This window comes from Aristolochia californica, unplaced genomic scaffold (assembly GCF_029961685.1).
Source record: "Aristolochia californica isolate CCGP_79_NKW_82.1479 unplaced genomic scaffold, dmAriCali1.0.hap1 SCAF_2, whole genome shotgun sequence".
In the NCBI taxonomy this organism is placed as follows: Eukaryota; Viridiplantae; Streptophyta; class Magnoliopsida; order Piperales; family Aristolochiaceae; genus Aristolochia; species Aristolochia californica.
In genome coordinates this window covers 46,953,021-46,972,210 of record NW_027181881.1, presented here as the reverse complement: position 1 = coordinate 46,972,210, position 19,190 = coordinate 46,953,021, and the positions used below count along the sequence as shown (strand labels likewise).

At 37.4% G+C, this 19,190-nt stretch overlaps 3 protein-coding genes, 1 long non-coding RNA gene and 1 pseudogene across 4 annotated transcripts; 2 read left to right on the top strand and 3 right to left on the bottom strand.

The window, feature by feature from the left end:
- Nucleotides 1–214: 214 nt before the first annotated feature.
- LOC137955194 (uncharacterized) lies at nucleotides 215–4,743 on the bottom strand. The gene is made up of 5 exons (XM_068802063.1): nucleotides 4,678–4,743; nucleotides 1,048–1,090; nucleotides 821–921; nucleotides 548–649; nucleotides 215–417 (listed from the first exon to the last, which is right to left on the bottom strand). Exons 1-5 carry the CDS (start codon nucleotides 4,741–4,743, stop codon nucleotides 397–399), a joined length of 333 nt encoding a protein of 110 aa, XP_068658164.1. The 3' UTR covers nucleotides 215–396.
- On the top strand, nucleotides 3,104–3,655 carry LOC137956148 (syntaxin-71-like; annotated as a pseudogene).
- A 1,410-nt stretch (nucleotides 4,744–6,153) lies between the features above and the next one.
- LOC137955193 (uncharacterized) lies at nucleotides 6,154–6,843 on the top strand. The gene is made up of 2 exons (XM_068802062.1): nucleotides 6,154–6,540; nucleotides 6,703–6,843. Exons 1-2 carry the CDS (start codon nucleotides 6,154–6,156, stop codon nucleotides 6,841–6,843), a joined length of 528 nt encoding a protein of 175 aa, XP_068658163.1.
- Nucleotides 6,844–7,947: 1,104 nt separating this feature from the next.
- LOC137956096 (probable glycerol-3-phosphate dehydrogenase [NAD(+)] 1, cytosolic) lies at nucleotides 7,948–12,545 on the bottom strand. The gene is made up of 5 exons (XM_068803426.1): nucleotides 11,009–12,545; nucleotides 10,702–10,923; nucleotides 8,817–9,064; nucleotides 8,439–8,578; nucleotides 7,948–8,240 (listed from the first exon to the last, which is right to left on the bottom strand). The coding sequence occupies exons 1-5, from the start codon at nucleotides 11,664–11,666 to the stop codon at nucleotides 8,117–8,119; spliced, it is 1,392 nt and encodes a 463-aa protein (XP_068659527.1). The 5' UTR covers nucleotides 11,667–12,545; the 3' UTR covers nucleotides 7,948–8,116.
- Nucleotides 12,546–16,139: 3,594 nt separating this feature from the next.
- Nucleotides 16,140–17,694, bottom strand: LOC137956097 (uncharacterized). Its single transcript, XR_011113216.1, has 4 exons — nucleotides 17,433–17,694; nucleotides 17,179–17,298; nucleotides 16,476–16,597; nucleotides 16,140–16,374 (listed from the first exon to the last, which is right to left on the bottom strand). It is a non-coding gene; the product is annotated as an uncharacterized lncRNA (long non-coding RNA).
- Nucleotides 17,695–19,190: the final 1,496 nt, after the last annotated feature.

Here is a 19,190-nt window from a genome sequence, read left to right as displayed (position 1 = left end):
TTTATCTAGTAACTAAAATGTTTATTTGAGACTCAGGTTGAAGTATGCATCTTCATGGTCAAGGTTCTTCCAATTAAATTTCTATCATAAAATCGTTTTTTTTTTTTTTTTTTTTTTGAAAGGGCTTTTCTTCCAGGTGAATTTTTTGAAGAAAGCTGAACAAGGGCAGTTATCATTATGTTTGTGTAACCACAAGAATAACCTCCAATTACCCTAAAATGAATGTAAACTTATGAGTGTAAAATTTATTATAAATTACAAGGTTACCATCTTTGAAAGTCCACTAGTAACATTTGGCCCAATTTGGCCAGAGGAAAGGCTTCTTGAATTAAATTGAAATATATGAACCTATACCCATGGATACAGGTCTGCATTGCACACCGCCACCATCTCGATTTAGGTGTCTGGTCCAATTTTCTGAAACAACAACATAGCATGAGCAGAAACAAATAAAAAAGCAAGCATATTTAGAATTCTGTAACTAATGTTTACCAGTAACAAACTAGCACCTGCGGATGATAAGAGTTGCAATGGAGAAACCATGTACCTTTCGTAGACTAGTTATTTCAGATTCTGTTTCGTCCAGAGCTCGACGAAGATGGAGCATTTGATATTTAAGCTTCTCATTCTCCGTTGTAAGTTTCAGATCCTAAAGTGAAAGAGAATAACCACTGATTATTTTGGATGTGGAGAGACGCACCAGGTTATTAAGTCAATCTGAACTCTCCAACTGGTCTTACCTATAGTTACTGTTTAACCTGATTATCTGTAAAAAAATCTGGAAGCTAGACTTTTAAATAAAAAATAATGAAACACAAACCTTCTTCCGTTCAGATATGATCTCAGCATTCATATTTTCAAGCTTCAACAGGAGTTCTTTCACAACAGATGAAGATTTCTCATTTCCACTGCTTGATTCATCTGCAGAGTTAAAGAAAACATCTCATCCATTTTATATTTCAGGGAAGTTAAGTTTCAGAGCCTAACTTTGTATTATTACCTGCTACATATTTAGGAAGCTACAGACATTAAAGGAACAGAGATTACCTTTTCTACTGGCAACTACAGCTTCCAGTCTCGATAGACGTTCCTTCAATAGAAGAAAAAAAAAAGTGAAGGAAATTGCATACAACTGAACCGACCAAAAATTGCAAGTTGTGAGGAGTCCAAGAATGAAAGGGCACTATGGAAATGATCCAAAAGCTTTGTGCCTCTTGGTGGAGAATATTGCGAGCAATCTTTGTGAGGAAACAAAGGAATTCTTTAACATTCAGAAAATATATGAATAATAAGGGATTCTGTCTTAGGTAAAAACAGGTGCAGTTACATTAGATGCTCATGAATTTACACAAGCTTTTATCTTAACCAGCAGTAAGTACAAAATATAATTGAACTCTGCACTGAGTACCACACTAAGTCAATGCCATAATAATTGGGTCCATTACTAAACCAATACTTCAGTGGAAAATCCTACTGAGCAGAAATAATTCTATACCTCACAGTCTATCTTATCCATCACTTGGATTCAGAGGTTCGCTTTGCTTACATGCCTCCACTTCATGCAGCCATGCTGAGCAAGCTCTACAGTAGTCAAGATCATTTAGCTAACAAGAGAATATGATCAAATGTTCGGCAAGGTTGGAAAGTCATATCCCTAGTCAGACTTAGGTGCCATAAAATATATGTTTCTAAAGTTTCAAATCCTTATTTAATAATGGTACTTGGACAATAATCTCTTCAAGGTAGGGTAGTGCATACTGGAAGTGAATAACTTACAAAAGATAGTGAAAGTTTGTCACTAACATATAAAAAGTGCAGAAAGAGTGGGGCTGCTCGATGTTTCATTCTAAATCTAAGGTTGAAATTAATCCGACTTCACCTTCTTACTCATTTCCTTTTAGTTTCTTTTCTCTTTATATCATTTAGTATTCAAGCAAGCAAATTCTGTAAGTGAAGTGACTTGTCATTTTCTCTCTATCTCATTTAGTCTACAAGAAAGTGAATTCTGTTAAGTGATATGAATCCTTCTCACTTTCCTTGGGCAGTGTCTCAGTTATATCCAATTCTCTCACTTCCCCTATGCCCTACTGGCCTTTGATTGAAGGCACTTGCTTCAAAGAATGGTGAGCTAGTACGTCTATCTGGGCACGTTGAGGGCATCCAATCCAGAAACTTTTAGTTTAGATATCAACCCAGACACCAATACTGCACAAAATGCTTGCTTCGACTGGGCCGTTACACTTCAAATTCAACCACAAGGTAAAACGAGAAAATAATCAACAATTAAAACCATCTAGAGGGCATTCCACCATAATTACAATACACCATTCAAAAGAATAACTGTAATAAATAGCTCAGATGAGGCAGCAGACGCAAAAGATGAAATTCTTTTGGTTACTCTACAGCACTTTCTGTGACTCTTTCCATCATTTTTAAGCTTAAATATGCAAAACTACCAATCACAGAATCCATATTGATATTCTTAAAGCTATTTCACGCCTGACAGCTCTAAAAATACATTTCACAACGATCTGAATTGAAGAAGCTAGAAACAGAGTACTAAGCAGAGAAGGACATCAGCCCCTCGTCCAAGATCTTTACCCAATAAAATCTGTTGGATTATATGATGTAGAAAACTTAAGTGGCCATGACTGAGTTGACTTCCTGACTTGACCCGGACCGGGTTGACTCGGTCAGAACAGAAGCAGTAACTGCCTTCGGGTTGCTGGGTTTTCTCGCCCGGTCTGGGTTGTGTCAGGCGCTGAACCGGCACCAAATTAATTTTTTCCTAACTTAGAAAACTGTATGAACAGTGGCTCTATCTTACTCTTCTCGGCGCCGAACACAGCGGCTTCGGATTCTAACAAACGGAATGCAGTGATCTGGAATAAGTGTGCAGGTCAATAAGTTCCTTAATGATAGGCGAATTTCCCATCGGCAACAGCAAAATCGGCAAAATCGGGAAGCGTCTCCTGTCTCCCCCACGGCGCTGAACAGCTTGGAAGGTGATGATTCTCCCCCTTGCCGACGCTGGAAAGGACTTGCCGGAAACATTCGCGGCTGCAGAACCAAGGACTGACAATCAGGTTTCCGGTCTCTTCTACTGCTTTTGGAGGTGCAGTGCTATTAGTGTTTTAACACTTCAAGATGAGTGTGATCGATATTCTCACTCGCGTCGACTCGATCTGCCAGAAGTACGAGAAGTATGATGTCGACAAGCAGAGACAACTTAACATCGCAGGCGACGATGCATTTGCTCATCTCTACGCTTCCGTGGAAGCGGACATTGAAGCAGCTTTCCAGAAAGCGGAGACTGCTGCGGTGGAGAAAAATCGGGTGTCTGCCGTAGCTATTAATGCTGAGATTCGACGTACGAAGGCTCGATTGTTGGAGGAGGTTCCGAAATTGCAGAGATTGGTGGTTAAAAAGGTTAAGAGGATATCTGGAGATCAACTAGCTGGTAATGATTTGGTTCTTGCTTTACCTAAAAGGATTCAGTCCATACCAGATAGCACTGCCACCGGAACCAAGAAAACTGGTGGCTGGGGTGGTTCTGGTTCTCGCACAAAAGTTTGACTCAAATTCAGATGGAAGGTTTGATGACAAATTTTATCAACAAACGGAAGAGTCAAACAAATTCAGACGGAGTAAATAATCCAATGAACAGAAACAAGACTCGGCGGTCTCACAACAGGTCATCTTCTCCGGTGCCAACAGAGCGGAAAACCAGAATAGAAACAGGACAACGCAGCAGAAGCTTTAATTTATGACTTTCCACAATAATATCCAGAAGAACAGTTTTCCTGATTTATAGCAACGTGAAATATTGCCAGCAGAAATCCGTGCAGATTCCGCCAATATACTGATGGATGAAGCCACCATATTCTGCCAGCCAAGAGCAGATATGCTTCGGAAAAAATATGCCAGCAAAGAGACGAGCATGAGAAGATAATAAGTAGAAGCAAATTCCCATCTCGCCAACGCAAATATTCCCTCAAATAACTCCCGAAATTAACAGGAACAGGAAACAAGAGAAGATGAAGAAACCGAGATGAAACCACCGCCTTCCCATCTGCCAGATTATCAACCGTAAAACTAGCAATGATATCCCGGAAAAGCAACAACGAAATAACAACAAAGGAAACTTTCTGATCAACGATAAACTCCCGTAAGCGGAAGAACAACGATGCCAAATGATCAGAACAAAAATATTTTATTGAATTGCTGGCAGATGTTACCAGAAATACGCATTAGCAGAAACGTAGTTCCAGTAACAATGAAAAAAAAAAAACAGTAATACGAGAAGGAAAAAATAAAAATGGTTTTTTTTTTTCTAGAACACCACAGATGTGAGTCCTGAAAATCAACATGGTAGCTTTGATTTTCTAGGTCACGGAGAAAAAGACATTGAAAAAAAACAGAGGAATGAAAGGTTACGGACCCTGGAAGAGTCAATGGACAAATAGTTGTAACATCCCCGGAACTTCACGAAAACAAAAAATGAAAACCAAAACCTGAATAATCTCCACAATCTCATATTGTGGCTTAGCATTCTGGATTTATGATTTCTTCAATAAGCTCACTGCGAGCCCATATGAAACCACAACATATTACAAGCGAAAACTATTAATTCAGATTAAAATTTCTCTCTTTTCATTTTTTCATAAAGATATTTACCTCTGCCTCTGACGCTCTTTCGTAGAAGGGCTTCAAAACCTTTGCGTTCTCGTCTGCTTTCGCCATTCGAAACTGAGACAATTTCGAAAGCTCAGGACTTATTTATAGGGCTGAAACTGCTAATAACACTTGTACGACCATGTGAAAGTTTACCTTTTATGTGCAACCCTAGCTATCTCTCCTCTCACTTCGTGCCACGTAAGGACAAAAGCCCTTTTTTTTTCGGCGGTAATTTTACTCAGTCTGACCCTTTTTGTCTTCTTCCTTCCACACGAGTCTCTCACAAAGGAAAGTCTCTGAGACGACTCCCTACGTTCATAGAATTACAGAACGTGACGGAAGTAGAGCTCTGAGTCCTCCCAAAAATTACATTTTTGTTTCATTACAACGCCGAAAATGGACGAGTTGAACGGTGAATCAGTACGTATCTTCATTGGCAAGTTTATCGCCAAACCTGAAAGTCTTTGAAAACCTCCACCAGGTATGAGCTTTATTACACTTTACGAACCAGACCCTGTTTCAAAAAGTGAATAATTTCCAAGACGTTAACGATGAATAACAAGATGCTGCTGCCTATTTTTTTATTATATCATAGCATATCAAAGTGATCAATGCTCATGCTTATTCAACCTGCATAGATGTCTTTTATGACCACTAGAGTATTTCATTGTCTTGGTCGTGAGCAGGAAATTGCAAATCAGCGTTTTTGCTGCAAGGGTCTTTAAGAGTAGCGAGAGTTCTTGCTTAAGCCAAGGGCCTGCAGGCAAATTGCTGCTATTGCTCTCATAAGAATTTCTATCTTATGTAGTCTAGATTTTGTGATTCTTTTTTTCAGCAATCCTTTCTGAAAAAGTCAGGACCAGGGGAAATCTAGGATGGATCACCATCTGTGGAATCATCTCTTCTAGCCCGTTCGGCCTCGAAAGAATCTGTTGAATACGTTTGGAGATGCATCTCCAAAACTTCTTTTCCCGTGCTCATAATAGGAATGGATTGAGAAAAGAAAAGGACATGAAGAAATGGCTTGAAGAATATCACTTATCAAGTTGAAGAACTCATTTCCACTTAAGATGGTGAACTTTGAATTGTACCCATAATAATAACAAAAAGAGGAAGTGGCTGATGAAAAATTTATGAAAATATCATCAAAATACAGACCATATTGATGTCTTGCACTCAACAAACAGAACTTATTGTTGGACAATGAGATTTCCTAAAAAAGGCTACAGGATTGCTCTGTGAATTACAGCATCAAGACTATCTTACTGCTTCAACCAATCAAGTATGGAAACAATAGCAGCTAATGAAACTGACTAATCTTGTTAAGTTTTCATGTTTTCTTTCTTTGCCATTTGGTTGCACCAGCTGGATTTGAAGGAGATTATTTTCCATGGCTTCTGTCCAAAATATGCTATGAAGACTACTTTTTTCAACCAGTTGTTTATGCAGTCGAGCAGAAGCAATTCTTCTGGATATATGAGTGACAATGTTAAAGGTGTAACATTCACCCCAGAGCAAGTGTTTTTGTTGAGTTTACTTTCTAGGATACATGAACAGTTTGTGTCCAATGATTTTGGTCTAGCCATCCTGCAAATACTCAAGAAAGCTTCTGCAGCTATCCACTCTACTTCTTGTGCTCCCCCAATCGACACTTTGGCAGTTGAAGTTCTTGAGTACACATTAATCATTTTGAGAGATATGTGTGCATATGTACGCCAAGATGATCAAAGTAGAGATTCTTTGTTAGCTGTAGATTTGCTTTTATCTTCAGGCCTTTTGACTTTTTTGTTGGATTTGCTTCATCGATTGGAACCCCTAGAAATCATAAGAAGAACAAGGCCACAAGACCTGAATCAAGGAAAGGTCCTTTGTCGTTATAAAAGGGTATCAAGGGGATATAGAATCTGTCATTGCAAATTGCACATTCAGAAGGAACCTAGTGCAAGATAAAATTAGACAGCAAAATGAGGTTTTATTGTTGTTGGAACAGTCTGTCATTGACGAAGGTAATCCTTTTCTTGACAGAGAAGCTTATGGGCTGGAAGGAAATTAGGAAACCAAAGAGAAGTAGTTGAACTGAAGCTCCAGGGGACAGTTGACAGACCTGAGATTGCTAATTTGGGGATGCATGTTGAGGTGGATCAGAGTCTGGACGAGCAAAATTAGTCAATGTTTCTTCATCACTATAGCACAAATGGAGGATGTTAAGTCAAACACATTTTCTCTCTGAGAATGACTAGGTTCATGTTATCAACTTACAATCTGAACCTACGTTGTGATGTCAATTTTGGACGTATTTACTTGGTGCCCGCACTGAACTAGTACAAAGACTGATTGACCAGTGGCTGTTAGACAGGCCAATGGCTCTACTTTGACTAAAAGCAGCTTTGTGTCGAACAGGTGGCAAATCTCTTCAGGTTGTTTGAGATACTCCACTTTCGTGAAAGAGTTGTGGGAGGAAGTGAGGAAACCAAATGGTGATACTAGCACACTAAGACGAGATCGTACAAAGAAGGTGGGCAAATGTTGGAAACAAAGGAAGCACTACCAGTGCATAGTTGTCGAAAAGATAATAATTCCAACCATGAGTGAACTATCTTCAGCTCTACTATGTCAACAGAGGAACATCTACCTTATGAATTTTGTCTTTGATGAGCAATTATTTATGTGAAACACCTAGCTCTGACAACCTTGGCATGGCTCCTCACTGTTGTGGAGATTTCAATTACTGAAAGTGTCTCTCACCTTCTCTAAGTATGAGTTTCAACTTTCGACTTCACTCTTGCAGCCAGCAAATGCAAATCTCACACGAAAAATAGGCTAGCCATGGCTTAATTAGGGATAGGATCTTTATCGACTAATAAAAAGAGGATGAAGGCAAATGGTATTGGTACCCAACAAAATTCATCACAGAGCATTTTCTGCAAGCATGAAAAGTAGGTTCCGCATGCTTGTAATAGCTTGTGCAGCAATTGTTATCTCGTAACTGCTAGAGATATCACAGAGCAGCAATTTTTTTAAGAGAGCAGAAACAGTACATGATATCTCTAGCAGTTTTTCTGATGCAAGAATGTTGCATTTTCTCAAACTCCTACATTAACCCATGATTTTCCTATCATTTTCCAAATGGATATTTTGATAACGTGCAGAACAAGTGAAGATATCACTATATTTATGTGCAACCACAAGAATAAATCTCAAAACTGTCATGAGGATGGTGAAAAGAAATAAGACTGAGCACTAAGATCCGAGTAAGTTTAAGCTCATCATTCACTCAGACAGCTTTCAATTGAAATATAAAATTATAGTTTGAACAAATTGATACAACTTTTGCCCATCAAAAAGCACTTGATCATTTCATAAACGGACGTGGTCCAACAAAAATATAAATTAACAACAACGCTATAATGGACCTGTTTTCTCCAGTATAAATGCTTTATCACGGTTGTCCTAAAAGGGATGGCCTGTAAAAAGTATGGTTTTGTGCAATCTCAATCCGATCACGGGGATCATTCATGGTTTCATCTCTTAGTGCTTGAAGAATTGCCTCTGTTGAAAGTTCCCTGAAGACATACCAAATGAAGTGAGTTTAAAAGAGGATGAACTCCAACATAAGTATATATTTTTTATGTAACAGATATTGGAGAAACCCTGGTCGGTAAGTTCGAAAATCACACTAAATCATGATAATCTTAGCAGATTTACAGTAGTATGTTCATAGCTAACCAAATAGGAATGTAGAACAGAAATTAAATTAATACCTTTTAATTAGAATTTTGTACAGCGTCTTTAGAATAGGGCAGAGCTCCACTGGGGCAATAGGTTTGCTGCCCCCAGGATCATTTACACTTAAGGAAGGTTGACTGAGCAATTCATAAAAAGCTCCCACAGCAGAGACACCCTGATGTTGGAAAGGAAAAATTGAAAGCACATTCAGAAATAATCAGGTCCACCGAAAAGCATGAACTCCATTCTACATGTAGATCACATAATCTGAAGCCACTGAGTTCATGACCGTATTCCTAGCACATGATCCAGTGGGCTGTGTTCAAATCCCTCGATGAAGTCATATAGCTAGTGGACCCACACAAATATTCGAGTTTTTAGGCAATTAGATTTTTTTAGGTTAAAAGCTCTACCTGGATCATTCCCTTGCCTTTGATGCAATCACCCATATCAGGTCTCAACTCTCCCTTAGCTAACATTTGTCCATACCATGCATTACGACCTTTCAATAAGGTGACGTAAGTGTCTGCCAGTAAGGGGCCAGCAAGTTTCTCTGGTTCTTCAGCCAACAAGTGAGTGATAAATATCATTTCAGATGTACAATGTGCAAAATACACTGATTTACTCGTTGCACTCTCATTGGTCAAAGCTGCCACCATTCCTGCAGATTTATTATATGTATGCAACCATATCAACCATTTGTGCACAAAAGAAAAGAAAAGCAATTGTTAATATCTTGTGTAAAATGTAAGGAGAGTAGACAATATAAATTCAGATTCGCCTCTATCTGCAACAATTTTCTCTTTCTGAACAGCCTTCTAGGTGTGGTATAGTTGCCTCTGGAATGATGATAAGAAAGGACTGACATGTCTACAACCAAGTTTATCAAGATTGGTCCAAAATAAAGCATCCTAGCACTACCATTGAAAAGAGTGTGATTCCGTGGATTCCCGCTGACCTCCAATTATCGACAATGGTTACTGGGATTCTCGGCATCTATATACTATTAACGATTAATAAGTTAAATTGTCTTGTTTTATATCTTTGAGTAATCTGATCCCTGATGGACTTGCATTTCCTTGCTTTTCGATTCAATACGTTTCATCAGTGTAATTCTTATAAAGTGATAGCATACAAATATATGTTTCCTGAGCTCCAGCTATTAGCTGACTAACTGTTTCTTCAGAATATAAAGCCCTCAACAAAAGATTACTTCAATCATGAGACTAGATACTCGAGAAGAACTACAGCAAGTATAGAACTACTTGTCGAGAGCATCAGCATGAAAGACATGCTTCAGATATTGTAGTCTGAAATATCTTTTATGGTCTAGGGTGTCTGAGGCACCCCACTCAAATTATTTTTGCAATGTAAAATTTTAAGTATTTGGAGCAATCACCAAACACAGCATTACTTGGATAATGACCAGAAATGTGGAGAGACTTTCTTTTTGTTTTTTTTTTGGAGTGGAGAGACTTTCTTGATACGGCAAAAGCAACACAACAGAACACTGGTAGATATATTCACTAAGAGGGAGGAAGGCAGGGCTCAAGTCCAGCCAACTTGGACTGTACCTAGCTTTTTCCTCAAAAAGCTAAAACTATTTACTCTAATACATTTACTTCATTTATTTATAACAATACCATTATTTCTATTTGTCATTAAAAGCAAGTAAAAATTTCGAATGAACATCAATCATGAATGAACAAAATAAAAATAAGCATAGAATACGAAGAAATTTAGATTAAGTCATTCAATTTAAAAATTGTTGGTTAAATTAAAAATCGGATAAACCTAGCTTAGATGGACTTGAGTTTATATTTTTTTTTCCATTCAGTAATCACCTATTTCACCTTATCAAGCTTCAGAGTTAGCAAAGTTTGACCACACAAGTAATCATTTTTTTTTGGGGGGGGGGGGGGGGGGGGGGGGGGTGGTTTAGAAAATGAGTAACTAATTGATTTTCACCAAGGGAAAGATAAGAATAAAGTTATAACCCCATAAGAGCTAAATAAATATTAAGTCATAAATGAAAATTCATGGCTTTTATCGGCTTTCTGTTTCTCAAGAATGTAAACATGCATATGAATAATTAAGCCACAAAGTTTGCTGGTGTGACATGTTTAAACACAAAGGCTCAAACTTGTCCATATCAGAGGAGTTCAGCTATTGTTTACTTTTCTGTTGAAAATGATGTTTACCTTAAATGTTAAGAAAAAAATCACTCACCTCAATCTTATGAAAAATATAGGAAAAGCAGGGTATGATACCAGATGAGTTCAATGAAGGAGATCTTACCGGCTCCAATAGCATAGACGTTCTTCAAACCCCCCATGACTTCATGGGTGACGAGGTCACTGTTGTCCCACACAATAAAGTGAGGTTGCCTCAAAAATTTTGCAAGAGGCTTCCTCCACTTTTCTGCCCCACATATTCGAGCATTAGCATACTCACGGTTGTAAATCTCGGAAGCAATATTTGGGCCTCCAAGATACAGTATGTTCTCCAGTGGAACTCCCGCTGCAATTGACATGAATGGATACTTAAAAAGGACCAAAGCTAGAAACAGAAGAACACTAACAAACAAATGTTTAAAGAGACTTACTGGCACGATTGATCATCTGTGTTGGAGTGACTATATGTGGTACTGGATCCAAGGCAGCCTCTATACCCTTTGCCAGTGAGATGATAACTGGGAAACTGATTCTCTCTTTCCAATACCGACTAATTTCTTCAAAAATCTCACGAGTCTCTGTTGATGGCAAACCATTAATCACAATATCAGCATCCCATACTGCCTCTTGCAGATTGGTAACAACTTTCATTGGACATAGAGGTGTTTCAATCATGTTCAAGCAAAATCCATCTCTCAAAATTTCATCTGCATATAGAGTCCGGTCTCCTAATCTTGCTTCGACGTATTTGAGGTAAGCACAACGCCTGATCAAGCGCCTTAATACATCTTCACGTGAATTAATCACTTCAAAAAGATGTTCAGCTGTGGCCCTATCCACTGATCGGCCAGCACGTCTCCATATTCTTATTTGAACCTTTTCACGAAACTGGCCATAGTAATCTTGTAACATGGCAGCAAAGACGCTGCCCCATGCACCTGCCCCAACACCAACAATTTTTAACAGATCACCATCAGCTTTGCCCAGAAGGCGGCGGAGCTCATCAAGCTTCTCTTCTGTGCCATTGCCGTTGTGGAGAGAGCCATTTGAGTGGCCGTTGCTGGGAGATACTCCTTTAGTGCTAACCATCCGTTGCAGCGAGAACGAAGACAAAATACAAAGAATACGATACTATTGAAATAGAAAACTTGAGCTTTTTGGTAATCCGGGGCGAGCTTTCTAGGTGGATTCTACAATTAGGTTTCTCTATGCGGGGATTTATTCCTGGAAATCTGAAGCACCAACTTGACTATCCAAATCAACCAAAACTGGTGCCTCTTCAAGCCTATTGCTCTCTAAAAGGGTTTCTACAGAAAACTGAATGCTTAAAGAAAATCTCTCTGTTATTGGGTGCTCTCTGAAGGATTCTAACTTAAGAAATCCTCTTTTAAGATGTGTACGAACTTTCTATTGCTTCCAATACTCAAAAATCTTTTCCTTATAACACACGGTTGCCGCGTCCCTAAAAACACACTCCCTGCACCCGCAAACAAAAAATGGTAGATTTTATGCTAGTCAAGTCTATTAAAGCAGATCATCCAAGATAATTACTATCTCTGAAAAGCTGACGAGACAAAGATGTTTCTTCTTGCTTGAACTTTCCACAATAGGTAGACAATATCTCCAGGGTTTATCTGAAATGCTCAAGTATTCAACGCACCTTTGGATATCACGTCGGCAGTTCGTTTATCTACCCAACCAAACTCCTCAGAAAGCAAAAACAAATTACTCCATCTTCCGACGATCTTTCCAAAGTCGTAGCCGCTAATGACGTCTAACGTGGGTGTTTTTATTTATCGACCGACACCGACCTACACAGCGTAATTCTACGCGGGGGCACCGCCATTACAGATGGGTTAGTGGCTTCTAGGACGCTTCGACAAAAATCACAAAATAGATCAAGGGAGACACCAAGGAAGGAAAAGTCGGGAATAGATGCACGAGAGCTGCATGGTACGAAAAGGAGAATTTTGATACGAAGAGAGGGATTGAATAACATGTTCTTCAGTTGGGTGTGAATTTAATTGGGATGTTCCCACCTCCCAACGGTCATTAATGCAACGCCCATACTGTCATACTGGCAATGCCATGACTTCCATTTTGCATGACCAATTCGTCGCAGTGGTTTTTCCAAATTTTACCTCAAGGGGTTTTCTTCAACTCGGTTCACGAGATCGATCGGTCATTTGTTTGTTCGCTTGTTGCTTGTTGCTTGTTTGTTTGTAGCTGCGAAACAACCAATATCACAAATAAGTTGGACCATTTCATGGGAGGACCCTTGCTTTCCAGGAAGACCAGGAACCTTCCCCTACAGAACCTCGTCGTTTCGAGAGTTTTCCTCAGGAAAGAATTTTTCTGGGAAAATATATTCTTCCTACATCATTTACTTCATGTAAGTTTGATTTTAGGGGTAAACATGGGTCATACTAAGGGAAAAGAGGGTTGGATAGGGATGTAATCTTTTGTGAAAAAATGAGACGATCTTAAGGTTGTTCTTGGATTACAAAAAGTGGAAAGAAATGAAAAGAAAAATAAGAGAAAGAGAAAGAGAAAAGAAAATAAGTTTTTTGTTTTCACTTGTTTGATACATGTGGAAAATGATAAAGAAAAGAAAATTATTAATATTTTAAAATTTTGATGATTAAAATTTTCCATCAAAATTCTTATTTTTTTTATTTTTTTCCCAAATTTCATCATTTTAGGAGAGAAAATTTATTATTTTCTTTTCTTTCAATGATTCCCTACTGCCAAACAATATAAAATATCTTTTTCATTCTCTTTTGTTTTTTTCTTTTCTTTTATGTGGGTTCCAAACAAGACCTAAAGAAAATGAATATAACAATTCCCAAATTTTCAGGCAATCTTAAATGCCCATATGTAAAAATGGTGGATTAAACCAACAAGAACCAAAATTAGTCCAAGTGATAGAAATTTTTAAGAAATTCTGATGAATCATGATGAAATTAATTTAAAACCATTTAAACATGTACAAGAATTATAAATAACACAAACAATTACAAATATTTATTTAGACTATTACTTCAATGAGACCAACTTAACAATTAAGCATTACCCAGTGTTTCATCAATTAAGACAGATTTTACAAGTTTGAGCCACTTATTTTGCTGAATAATATAAAGGAAATTTGAGATATTTCTCTAAACATTTGAAGACTCGAAAATGTTTCATTTCAGTTTCAAAAGCAGATTTCAGTTCTCAATATCTAAAGTAGTCTCTAGCCATGAAGGACTTTCTCTCTTGTAAGTGAGCATTGCATTAATGGGGAAAAAACGAAAAACTCAACATGGCTCAAAACATCTTGAATTAGATGGGACGTCTCACCTCTCATACAAAAATAAGGTGAGACATCGTCCAAAAACGTCTCAGAAAACCGAAACACCCTCCTTGGTTATCCTGTGTGATAAATAAGCCATCACAAGAACTCATTATTTTGCACAAGAAATAGATGGAGTTGCAGGTTTGCTGTCACCAACGCGGAAATCAACTGGATGAGATTGGAAATCCAAGGCGAGGCAGCCCAAGGCATGAAGGAACCCCATCATATCAATATCATCTTCCACGATTCCCCACACATAAGGGGGACTGCGTTGGATAAGCTCCCATGAACATAGCAAAACTAAGAAGAGAATTTTTTTAAAAAAAAGGGGGCAATATCTGCTTTCGGTCCATTTAATGCAACCTCTTAACTGTTTCCTAACTTGTTGGGTGTGCAATCGTTATCCTTTTCACATACCACTGACATTTAATTCGGCCAAATTCATGCGATTCACTAACATTTTTTTTTTACGCTACACTAGTCATTGTTCCTAGATCATGCAGCGGGCAATCTGATGTTATCCTAACTAAACAGTTCGAACACATACTTGAGTTCTTTTTCCCTCAATCCTCAAGGTTTTGAAACCTACATAAACCAGAAATGCAACAGAATAACCGGTTACGACAAATATATGATATCCTAATTTCAACAAGCATGGGTAAGGTGTCGCAGAAAAATATGGATTGCAAAAATTTCAGCAAGTTCCTCAAGGGACAATTGGGTATTATAATAACTGCCCAAATAGTAGCAATAGTCACTTGGCAGTAAAAAAGGAAAAAAAATGAGATTTGACCCTACCAGAGAGGATATCGGTTTGAGTTCTTCCTTTAGAGTTGGTAGATCAGTGAGAGAGAGACACAATTTGCTGTAAAAGTTCCTAAGAATCGATGCTACTGCTCTGATACTATTATAAAAAGTATAAGAATTGATGCTACTGCTCTGATACTATGATAAAAAGTAAGTAATAAAAATTTATGCTAGAAGAAAAGAAGAAGCAAAAGGGGAAGAGGGGGTGAGAAGAACAGAAGAGAAAGTTGTGTGATTAGTTTCGAACATTGAGACTAATCCTACTTATATTCACTTATATGAGAAATGATAGAAGTACAAAACACGTCATATATCACTTTTTACAACTCTGATTTGGACACAAATTGAAACAAAGTCATATGACATGAAATCTATCCTGATTTTATATTATGACATTTATCTGACATGGAAAAATAACCAAAATACCCATACTTATTTATTTTAACAAGAACTTACCAGGAATAACTCTGAATTTTGCAAGTAGAGTGATTACGAAACTGAAGTGGTCTGAAATCTGCACACGTCCTGCTTTATAGGCTGAGTTGATTACCTCTACTGTCCGAAATAGCATATATGGATCCAAATCAGGACCTATGTAAAGCAGTTAGTAAAATATACATAGTATGCCATTATCATAATAGTTCAATTTAAACCTACAGAGCATCATGGAGAATGATTTTATAAAGTTTAATTGATCAGCAAGCAAAAAAAATAAGAGACGCATGAAAAGACTGACTGGACATAAAATTGATATTTGATATATCAGAATGGAGGAAAAGGATTTATGTGAACGATTCCTACATACTGGAGCCAATACTTTCACGATGTTGACCTTGATTAATTGATTATTCTCAAACATCAACCACCACTCTACCCCTCACAAAAAAATGAAAAAATAAAATAAAAATTGATAAAGGAAAATGAAGGAAAAGGCATTGAAGCAGAGTTCACTTGTTTGGCAACTAACAGAAATTCCTCCCTTCAATAATAACAATTATAAGAAACAGAGATAATCTATTGTCAAAAAGGTAACTATATAATGACATTATATTTGGTCAACCATGAATATAAATTAAAGAAAATCCATAAATATCAACGTTGGATAAAAAATTCCACCATTGATGAGGTAGAACTAGTGATCTACATTTGTTTGGACTTTGTAAGATCCTGTGCTTATGAGTTGGGAACAAGCCTCCTAACTTGGGGTGGTCACCATGAAAAGAACAGCCCCACCTTTAATATGGCATAGGAGTGAATCCAAGCTTGTCTATTTCAGTTCAGTAACACATGTGCTCTGTGTAGACTAGATATAAGGAGGTGTCAGTAGGTGAAGAGTTCAAGTATTATGCAGTTGTGCATATCTACCACATCTCAAACTAGTTGTTTGATAGTGAGAGAAGTTCTGCAAGAATAGGCTCAATCTTTGAAAGATTCTGTGCTTCCTAATAAATACCATGGCGGACTAGTCCATTTGGAGTAACCACATGAATAGGTGAAACTGGAGCTCGTACATCTACAAGCACTTACAAAGGCAACAAGATGTTATTGACTCGAGCAACATTGAATCCAGAGAAGAAAAGTAATACAAGCAACAAACAGCAAGTTCCTAGCAGTCTCTTGTGATCTTTATAAAGGGGCCAAAGTACGTCCTTCCTGAAATACAAATAACTGTGAAATAACAAAGAAACCAACTGAAGTAAAGTAAATCTGCAATTTGGATACTTAATTAAGATACAAGAATTTTTAATCTCTACCTTCATCTGTACAACTGCAACAGCACTTCTCAAAGGCAGCTGCATGTTGTCATACTCATTAGCAAGTGGAGAGAGTTAACAAGATTGCATTGCCCTAGGTGGTGCTGAAGATGCAAAACAGCCTGCAATTGGATTGAACAGTTCTTTAAGAGAGAGAAAGAGGAGACAGCGAGAGAGAGTGCAGGCTAGAACAGTCAAGACTCCAATGAGTAGTCCAAACTTACGACTTAAAAAACATTGACACATAAAATATCAAAAAGTAAAAGGAACACTACCAACATACATGCAGATCTGGTATCCCCCATGCCTTGTAGAGGATATGCTCATAACGCAGTCTTTTATTTTATTTTTGAAAATGGCAAAAGTTTTATTAGAGGAGAGGAAAAATACAGAGAGATTAGCAAGGAGAGATACAACAGGGGGAAAAAAAAGTATATGATAAAAACAGGAAAAAATATTTTTAAGTCCAAGTGTAAGTAGGTGGACTCCATTTCCACCACACTTCGAAATTTAAATAAACCTGACACTAGCTAGAAGCAGCTTAAACAGTAAGCTGGCTGACTTGAACCTTCTTTTTTGGGATTATATTTGGTGTTTTTAGAGGCTGAGCAAAGGATCAGGGTTGAGGACTTCTATCATCAGGATTGCTCAGCACAAATTCCACCCCAATCTGAGCTGCAGTTCCATGATTGAAACACATTACCTTTGAGCTGAAAGGATGCTTATCGCAGATGCAATAACTCAGACAGTTCTTGTACCCATGCCAGTTGGTAGTCTAACAACTCTCGGGGCTGCTTCCTTCCAAGATCCAGGGCTCCTGCCTCTGTTTCTTGCAACACAAAGATGACATCAAGCGTTGTTATGAGTCGTAATGGCTAGTTTGCTCTAAATGGATGCTAACACCATGTATAATCGAATCCTCATAAAATTTAGGCAAATAGATTGAGATGAACTTACACAAAGTAGCATTTCCTCTTTGCAGATAGGCATGCTAAAGTTAGAGCTGACTCAGGTTTGCATAAATAGATTTTGAAGCATAAATTATGCATCAAAAGATGAAAGAGTAGGGCAACATTTCAATCTCCTGGATCATAAGTTTAAATAACAAGAATGATGAAATTACAAAAGCAGAATTTTTATCAGCTTTTTTTCTTCTTTTATCAGATTTTTCTTCTTCATCAATCGGTGGCTCCAACCCTCTGCTTTTCACTGTTCGTAGACGGAGTTTTCCCGTCGATGCAATATGTCTAACAGGGAAAAATATTGAAAACCATGAATATGTATAAATAAAAAGAGGGTATTAAATAAAACTATTTATTTTAATTAAATATATAAATAATAATAATAATATCTAAATATTTAATCAAATTGTTACTTTTACACTATTTTAATTCTCACCGTTAGAAATAGGGGTGGCTTCAAACCGAGCCGGCTCGGTTCGATGTATCTCTCGAGCTCAAGCTGAGCTCGAGATTCGAAATCGACTCGTTTGAGTTAATGAGCCGAGTTCAACCAAATCAAGGGTTTGCTCGAAAGCTTGCAAGCTGGCTTCGGGATCGAAAGCGGGAGCGAGAGCGAGCCCCTCTCGTTCGCTACTCTGACTGCCTCTGTTGTCGTCGACAGCTCCTCGCCAGCCACTACATCCCCTCTGATTTCTTCCTCTTCCTCCAATTTCTTCGCCTCCTCTGTTTCCGTCGCCGCCGCTTCTGTCATTGCCGACAACAGGTGCTCGCCGCCGCTCGCACCTTCGCTCCCCGTCGTCTTGACGGAAAACCCCCCGAAGTCGATTTCGCACATGTGAATTTCACACGTGCGAGAAAAAAAACTCTTTGTTTCTTCCTCATGGCTCTTGAATAAATTGAAAAGATATTTTAGTAGAAATACGTTTCTAGCGATAATAAATGTTGAAAATATTTTTCTAATTATAAATTCTTGTTAAAAAATCATATAATTTTCTAAGTAAGATTTTATTGCTAAGATGGGTTAGAACCGTATAGAAAATTTTTGAATAAGTATTTGACAGTTGATGATATAATACTTTTAGCATGAGGCAATTTTCATAGCAATTTTGTGTTTGATATTTTATTTGATTAAAAAATTATAGATAAGTATAGTAATATATTAGATTAATTATTAATTTTTATTTATTTCCTTATAAGAGGTCCATTTAACTTTCCTAAGAAAAAATTAACATATTTCTTGTAATTTTCTAGTAAGTCTCTAATAGTAATAGGATTTTATTTAAAGGATTTATAGTTTTTATTTGGGTGATTGTAAATTGATAGTGATATTTCATTTATTTTTGTTATGTTTTATTATTGTATGGAGTTTATTCATAATGTTATGCAGTGTATGGAGTGTTCAGACTATTTTATGGAGTGTATGGAGTGTATAAACAATTTTATGGAGTGTTTATGGAATGTATAGACAATTTTATGGAATATTTATGCAAGTATTATGTATATAGATTATGCCCAATTTTAGGTAAAGTTCATGTCGATATAGGTATTATATACATAAATTATGCTCAATTTTAAATAGAGGTCATGCCCAATCTTATACATGTATTATATATATAGGTTATGCCCAATTTTATGTAAAATATATGCATAATTTTATATAGAATTTATTTTATATATATATTTTGAAAAATTTTAAATATATGTTGAAGCTCGAGCTCGGCTAAAAATTTTGGGCTCCAGCTTTTTGACACCC